Source organism: Propithecus coquereli, unplaced genomic scaffold (assembly GCF_000956105.1).
Source record: "Propithecus coquereli isolate 6110/MARCELLA unplaced genomic scaffold, Pcoq_1.0 Scaffold37, whole genome shotgun sequence".
In the NCBI taxonomy this organism is placed as follows: Eukaryota; Metazoa; Chordata; class Mammalia; order Primates; family Indriidae; genus Propithecus; species Propithecus coquereli.
The window spans coordinates 7,711,944-7,720,690 of NW_012149396.1; the positions used below are offsets into that span (position 1 = coordinate 7,711,944).

The window sequence follows — 8,747 nt, forward strand, 5'->3', positions numbered from 1 at the left end:
ATATATTTTTGCCTCTCTGTCTTTTTTTTCCCCCAAATCCTACTATTATTGTAAAACAACAGTACAGATCTGGAATCTTTTTTCTTATCTTTTAGATATGGGGAAATGTCACCTTACCAAAGGCAAACAGGCACTAGAGATTCGAAGTAGTTTATCTGAGAAGAGAGCACTTACTGATCCAATACAGGGAACAGAACATTCTGCAGAATCTCTGGTGCGGAATTTACAGTGGGCCAAGGCTCATGGTATGGTAAAGTCTATTGTTTGTGAGATCTTTCTATAATATATTTAAATCATTAAGTTTTTTTCTTCTGAATAAACAGCTTTTCTCTCAATTTTATAGTGAAAATATTTTAGCCTAGTAGATAGATCCAAAACTAAACAAATGTTTTAATTATGGATATGACACTGATTTATTTGATGTTGGAAATATCAAATTATTTAGCTTATTATTTTCACCATTGGTAAAATTTAAATGATTATTTTAAATTTTTTCTATTTTTAAAATGGGTTATTTTTCCATTTGTCTAACATGAGTCTCCTAAATTGTGACCTGTTGAAGTGTGCAGCTGTCAACATCAGCCAGGTCTGGGTTCTGATCCAGTCTCTACCACTTGATAATCATGTTACCTATAAAATGGGGATAAGAAATAGGACCTACTTCGTAAGGTGGTAGAGATCGAATGGGAGCACACTTGTAGAGACACGCATGATGCTCAGCAAATACTCTGTGCTCATAAATGTTACTGAACATTGTCTCGGACACTGGAATTGGTAGATTGGGTGATCAAGAGAAAAGAAGATGAGATAAAAATCGTATCTGTAGCTTAATTACCATTCAGTAATTCCGTGTGATTTAGTGAAGAAATAAGTTTAAATCATTGACTGAAATAAAGATTTTGGATTTTCTGTGAGTTCCAAGTATCTGTTCCATGAATCTCTTATTATAGATTATTATATTTATTGAGCTTCTATAAAATATCTTTATTTTCAAAATAGTTTTTGTTCTCTAAGATATATTTTTGGTAAATTAATGTTTCAGCACATTAAATATAAAATACCATAAATATATTATCTTGCCATTCCAGATAACTGGATAAGTAATTGAAATTGAATGTATTTTACCTAAGAAAGATCTAAACAACAACAATAATAAAAATATGGTGGTACAGATCAACAGTGAACAAAACCGTTTATAAAATGAAACTAAAATATCAGATAGAAAGTATTTGTAACAAATTTAATACGTAGGTAATTTTTTAATAATAACAGAGCTCATACAAAATGGTAAGAGAAAAAACATTAAGACTCCTTCCCTCAATAAATAAATAAATGATGCTAAGTTCAACAATCCACACGGTTGGAAATAAATTAATAATTAAGAAAGAAATCTAGCAAATGGTGAATTTAAATAGTAATTAAGGAATAATTAAAACTATGATGATGTATTTCTGTCTCTTTTTAATCCCATCAAATAGACAAACACTTTAAAAATTGATATTATCCTTTTTGGAAATGTTATGGTGAAACTAGTATATTTATATTCTATCTAAATTGAAAACAGTTTATCCCGTGTGTGAGGAACGATTACATAGCTAAATTCAACATTCCTAAAGCATTAAATATGTGTATGAGAAATACTGATTACGATTGAAAAGCAGTAAAACCCAGAAGTAGTATAGATGTTCAAGAGTCAGCAGAATGGTTAAAGGTAACAAACTAAGTGTGGCCATTAATTTTGTGTGTATGTGTGTGTTTAAACAATATGATGTTGGTTATATAATATTTTTAAGTAAAAGAAAAGCTCTAACCATATTCTGCCCCATAAAAGGTATTTTATGTTTATCATCGGAAAACTTACCAAGCAATCTTTAAATAATTTTTTATAAGTTGTTCTTACTGTTCTTTTTCAGAACTTCCAGAAAGTATGTGTCTTAAATTTCAGTGTGGTGTTCAGATTCAATTAGGATTTGCAGCTGAGTTTTCCAACGTCATGATAATCTATACAAGTATAGTTTACAAGCCACCTGAGATAATAATGTGTGATGCCTATGTTACCGATTTTCCACTTGTAAGTCTCTCCTTTTTTCTTTTATTTAAAATACAATGATGGGCCGGGCGCGGTGGCTCACGCCTGTAATCCTAGCACTCTGGGAGGCCGAGGTGGGCGGATTGTTTGAGCTCAGGAGTTCGAGACCAGCCTGAGCAAGAGCGAGACCCCGTCTCTACCAAAAAATGGAAAGAAATGAATTGGACAGCTAAAAATATATGTAGAAAAAAATTAGCTGGGCATGGTGGCGCGTGCCTGTGGTCCCAGCTACTCGGGAGGCTGAGACAGTAGGATCGCTTGAGCCCAGGAGTTGGAGGTTGCTGTGAGCTAGGCTGACGCCACGGTACTCGCCCCAGGCAAGAGAGTGAGACTCTGTCTCAAAAAAAAAAATACAATGATGTATTCTCACTTATTAAGACTAAATTTTGAAAGACAAAGTTGATGGTAAATATAAAGGAAATATGTATATATTTATGTAAGTGTATATATGTTTATTTGTAGTTTAGTAACACTGATCATAATATTTAATAATTACCGATCAAATATAGAAATATCTAAAGTTCACTCAGGAAGGATGCCTTTAATTTCTTATATCCTCAATAGGATATCAAACGTGAAGAAATAAAATGTGCAATACATATATCAAGAATAATTTCCTTTTAAAAACTTTTGTTTCTAATATGTTATTATAAGGTGTGTCTTATTTGGCAAGTTAAGGTAGTATACCAGAAGAACAGAAATCTAGCTCTCTTTTCAAATATTTAGGTATGATATTTATTTTATGTTGGTCTAAAGAAGCCAATAAATAGAACCCCTCTTTCCTACATAGGTGTGACAAACTGAGAAGTAAACAAAGAGTATGACAAACAGAAACCCAGCATATCACTTTTATTGCTGATAGAGGCTGCACGGAGGACATTGCTTCGTGTGAGAGCAAATGGTCTAGAACCAAACCCCAGAATTCGATAAGTCGGCCCTGCGCCCCAATCACGGCAGCACTGGACTGGGATAGGCCTCCCAGGGTGCTAGGCAGGGGCAGAGACTGAGGGCTTCTCTCCGGAGGAGCAGAACACCTCTGGCTCTTGGCCAGTGGGTTGGCCATAAAAGAAGAAAAGGAGAAAGGTTGCCTTCGGCATGCCCATTTATTCTTCTTAAATATCCTAATCATATACATCCCCCTGCACCTTCCCAAAAGTGACGATGAAGAGGGAGAGAACCCAGGAGTCAAACACTAATGGGGTGTTCTCCACTTAAAAGGAAACTTGAGTAGGTTAAGAAGTGTTCCCAGGTACAGTTTGAAAGGAAACTCTCCTTTCAGAGCTCACTTTACTTTCTAAATGGCTTAGTGCAGAATTGAGAGTTCTTGTTACAACCATAGAATGTTGGTTTCATTGTTACTTTAATCCTGGATTAGGGATAACCTGCTCAGCCCAAAATTCATGAGAGTGCAATACCTGTTAAGATATCTTATGTCATAGACTATGTTGTGACTGTCATTAACCTCATTATTGACATTCCCTGATTTTTCACAGGACCTAGATATTGATCCAAAAGATGCAAATAAAGGCACGCCTGAAGAAACCGGCAGCTACTTAGTATCAAAGGATCTTCCCAAGCATTGCCTCTATACTAGACTCAGTTCACTGCAAAAATTAAAGGTTACTACTTTTCCTGTTTGTAGCTACTAATAGAAAACTTCATGGAACTGGAAGTTCATTTTAGCATAGACCATAGATGTGCTGCTTCACTGGGTAATAAATCAAAGTAGAGATCTACACTGGGTCTCATCAGTGCCTCTTTTTATTTCTGTCCCTGATAGTGGCTGGGGGACTTTTGTGTGAGGGTATGTGTGCATACCCTCCATATTGTTGAAAAGTTAGGAACATAGAGCATATTCTACTTTTAAATATCTTAGTATTTTCAAATAATCATTTCCTAGTTCTGTAACTTTCTACAAAACATACAACAAATTAGAATTGGAATTTCTCTTCAATCTTTTTTCATTTCTAGTTGACTTACAAATGAGAAGCTAGTTCTTCATGGTTGAGCATCCTAATAAAAGCATATCCTTACAGAAATTGAATTTTTAATTTGTTCATAGCTGCATGACCATAGAACGTATCAGCCAAAACTCAGGGAATAGGAAGGGGCCTATTGACAGTTACATAAGGACTATGGGCATAAATCTATTGTCACCCTGCTCATTAGCTCATCTACTTCAAGTCTCTCCTCTTTTAGAAATTTAGCCCAATATCTGATCCAGTTATATTTTCTACCTATGATTGTGGATTATTATTTATAATATCTTAAAAATAGCTTAAACTTTTGAACTGAGTGTAAAGCCAGATCATTTTTTATTAAAGAGTAACTCCCCATCTCCAACAATAGGGACAGATAAGTTTCCTAAGCCCCACTGCTTAGAAAATACCCTTTCACTGTTCAGGAGGAATAGAATATAAGATCTCTATGATTTCGACTATTTACAGTAGTAAGGACTACAATTCTACTAAATTCTTGAGTATTGAATGATGGAAAAAGAAGATGAGTATAGCTGGCCTTTCTCAGTTTAGGGTGGATGCAAAGGATACCTTGATGATTTGGAACCTGGGAAAGACGGATGGGTGGATTTTTATGTTCGGGTGTGTGTGTGTGTGTGTGTGTGTGTGTAAGTAATAATATTTTCAGAGTGTTATATTTTCACTGTCGATGTAGATAATAAACCTCATTTTTTTTCCTTTTCAGGAACATCTGATCTTCACAGTATGTTTATCGTACCAGTACTCAGGATTGGAAGATACTGTAGAGGAAAAGCAGGAAGTGAACGTTGGGAAACCTCTCATTGCTAAATTGGACATCCATCGAGGTTTGGGAAGGAAGACTTGCTTTCAGACTTGTCTTATGTCTAATGGCCCTTACCAGAGCTCTGTGGCCACCTCAGGAGGAGCAGGACATTATCACTCATCTCAAGACTCATTCCATGGCGTTTACCATTCGCATCTTGGTAATTCGAATAATGTTCTGCCCTCCGATAGTTGTCACTGCAGCCGGACTCCAGATGCGTTTATTTCAAGTTACCGTGCTCACCATTATTCATGCCAGTTTGGCAGAAGTAATGTGCCAGTAGAAACAACTGACGAAATACCATTTAGTTTCTCAGACAGGCTCAGAATTTCTGAAAAATGACCTCTTTGTTTTTTGAATTTAGCATAATTACTAGATGCCTCATATGAAATAGTACTGTACCTATATAAAGCGAGGCAGCGTGAAAAGGCAAATATGAATATGTAGAGAGAGAAAATTAGTAACAGCTGGTTCACAGCAAACTCAGGACTGTGAAATGTTGGCATTACATCATTTAATCACTTCTTTCTCTTTTTAAAGATTTTGTGAGTTGGTTGATCTGTTTTATAAGAATGAAGTGTGGGTGTGTATGTGTTTATGTGTAAATAACAAAAATATTTTCATTTGTACCACTCTGAAGTAAGAGCAGTGGGAATGGCATTATTGTCAAATATGTGTACTGTATTTTTAGTACCAGAAAGAACCTTGCTGATGATCGGGCTTAACCTAATTTTATTAGTGGGAGAAATAGAGGCATCTAAATTAGAGCACCAGAACCAAGATCTCCAGAATTCTATTCCAGTGTTTTTTCCACTACACACTGCCTTTCTGACAGGTTCTGAGACAGGTAATATTTTTGTAGATAGATTAGAATATATTTATATATGTATAAATATATAGATATGCATATCTGTGTATTATCTCAAGGAATGTACAAATTTTAGTTTGAGATTATAGGACTTTGCTGCAAGTGTCAGTTAAGAGGCTTGTGTATAAATCTTATGTAGAACAGGCTGAAATTTCTTGTTCATAAGATTATGATACGACAGTCGGTGAGGATTTCCTGTTTGTCTATGTTAAAGCTAAATAGCAGAGGTTAAAAATCAAAATATAACTGGATAATTTTGATAGTTGCTTATCTGAATCTTCCCAACATTGGAAGTGTTTTCCTTGATAACATGTATTTTGTTCTTGAATTTTACTAGCCTTAAGCAATAGTATCCTTATCACCATTGGTTCTACCTAAAAGCAGGCTAAAAAGGTAACTGACAATAACAACAACAAAAAAAGATTGAATTAGTAATTTTTAAAGTCTCAAAAAGAAAATCCCAGGCCTAGATGGCTTCACTGCTGAATTCTACCAAACATTAAAATTAGCCTTAATTCTTTGCAAACTCTTCCTAGAAACAGAAGAGAGAACACTTCCAAACTTATCCTTTGAGGCCAGTGTTCCCCTGATACCTAAACCAAACAAAAATACCACAAGAAAACAAAAATATTCCTTACAAATACAGACACAAAAATCATTAACAAAATATTAACATACTGAATCCAGCGACATATAAAAAGGATTATACATCATGACCAAGTGGGATTTATCCCAGAAATTCAAGATTGGTTTAACATCTAAAAATTAATTAAACAAATATACAGTCAATTCTCATTATTCACAGTAGTTACGTTCCATAAACTGACCACAAACACTGAATTAGTGAATATGGAACCATTGCTTTTAGGAGAAGTGTTTACATATCTCACATAGATTATGAACTTGAATCCCTAAAAACAACTCATCCTGGTAGATTCCATTCTGTCTATTTTACAAAAGTGAAAGTGAGGTTCAGAAGTGTTAAGTGACTTGCCTGAGGCCATCCCAGTAACAGGCGCCAGAGTTGGAATTCAAACCCCGTCCATCTGGCCCCGGAATGAGAGTTTCTCTTGTAACTGCACTGACCTGCCCCTGCCATCTCCATCCTCCGGTCATCTCTCTACGAGAGCTGAAACAAGAAAACAAAGTATGTCTTTGTTTGACCTCAGCTGGGAACATGGATATTGGGTGACTCAAATTTTTCACCAGTCTGCACATGTCCATGAATGACTGCAGAGTGCCATAAATATTGATATGAGGGTTATAAATAAATTTGTTAAGTCAGTAAATGCACAAATACATAATCATAAATAATGAGGATCAACTGTACCATATTAGTAAAGCACAAAACCACATTGATTGTCTTGATAGATGCAGAAAAAGCATTTGATAAAATCTAACACCCTTTCGTGATAAAAACACTCAACAAACTAAGGATAAAAGGGGTCTTCCAAACATGGTAAACAAAACATCTATGAAAAACCCACACCTAACATCATACTTAATGGTGACAGACTGAAGGCTGAATGTTTTCCCCTTAAGATCAGGAATAAGACAAGGAGGTTCACTCTCACTGCTTATGCTCAGCATTGTACTTGAGGTTGTAGCCAGGGCAGTTAGGCAAGAAGAAGAAATAAAAGCCATCCGTATTGGAAAAGAAGTAAAAACTTTATGTATTCACAGTTGACATATACTCATGTAGAGAAAATCCTAAGGAACTAATTTAAAAACTAAGAAATGAGTCCAGGGTTGCAGGATACAAGATCAAAATATAGACATCCGTTTTATTTCTATACTAGCAACAAACATTCTGAAAATGAGATTAAGAAAATTTTATTTACAATAGCATCAAGAAAAATAAAACTACAAAATAATACTATAAAACTTTAATTTCTTCCTTATCGAAAGAAATTAAAGAAGATCCAAATAAATAGGAAGATATACATGTTCATGGATTGGAAGCCCTGACATTGTCAAGATGGCAGTGCTGCCTGAGTTGGTCTACAGACTCAACACAATTCCTGTCACAATCCCAGCTGGAGTTTTTGCAGAAATTGACAAACTGATGATAATATTGATGTGGAAGTGCAAGGGACCCAAAATAACCAAAACAATCTTAAAAAAGTTGGGAGGACTTGCTGTTAGCAATTTAAAAACTTACTAAAATAAGACAGCGTAGACATATGGATAGACATATAGATCAAAAGAAGAGAACAGAGAATCCAAAAATAAACCCATACATTTCTGACCAACTGGTTTTCATCAAGGGTGCCAGTACCATTCAGTGGGGAAAGAGTTGTCTTTTCAACTAATGATGCTGGGACAACTGGTAGCTACATGCAACGCAAAAGGGTCCTTACCTCATACCACATACAAATTGTAACTCAAGATGGATCATAGGCCTAGATATGAGAGAGAAACCTCTTAGAAGAAAACGTAGAAGTAAATCTGTGTGACTTTAGGCTAAGCAATGGTGTCTTAGATACAACACCAAAAACACAAGCAACAAAGGAAAAAATAGACAAATGGGACTTCACCAAAATCAACTTTTGTGCCTTGATGGACACAATTATTAATAAAGTGAAAAAGCGACTCCCAGAATGGGAGGAAGATTCATAGATCTGATAAGGGACTTGCAGTATCCAGAATACATAAAGACTCTTACGAAAAGGCATATGTGCGCACGAGCTCAATCGTGGCTACTGCAGAGCGTCTGTGGTGGTGGAGATGCTCTTGTCTGCACTCCCAGCGTGACAGCCTCGAGCCTTCGGTGGGTGTGCAGCAATTAAAGTATAGCTAGTGTGAGGAATGGAATTTTTTAATTTTAGTTTAAATAGCCACATGTAGCTAGCTAGTGGCTTCCATACTGGACTGTGCAGGTATCTCGAATGGGCCTAGAAGGTAGGTAGGGTAAAGGAACATTTTACCTTTCGCTTTATGCCCTTCTGTGTATTTGAATTTTTTAAAATCTAAGCATGTATTTAGAAT

At 35.6% G+C, this 8,747-nt stretch overlaps 1 protein-coding gene across 1 annotated transcript in view; it reads left to right on the forward strand.

Annotated features, from left to right (window-relative positions):
- Window positions 1-6,626, forward strand: part of MALT1 (MALT1 paracaspase) — a 78,971-nt gene extending 72,345 nt beyond the window's left edge. Inside the window, exons 11-14 of the mRNA XM_012651735.1 lie at window positions 96-245; window positions 1,914-2,071; window positions 3,583-3,708; window positions 4,793-6,626. Coding sequence (XP_012507189.1) covers window positions 96-245; window positions 1,914-2,071; window positions 3,583-3,708; window positions 4,793-5,233 — 875 coding nt within the window. The 3' untranslated portion in view covers window positions 5,234-6,626. The remainder of the gene's footprint in view (window positions 1-95; window positions 246-1,913; window positions 2,072-3,582; window positions 3,709-4,792) is intronic.
- Window positions 6,627-8,747: the final 2,121 nt, after the last annotated feature.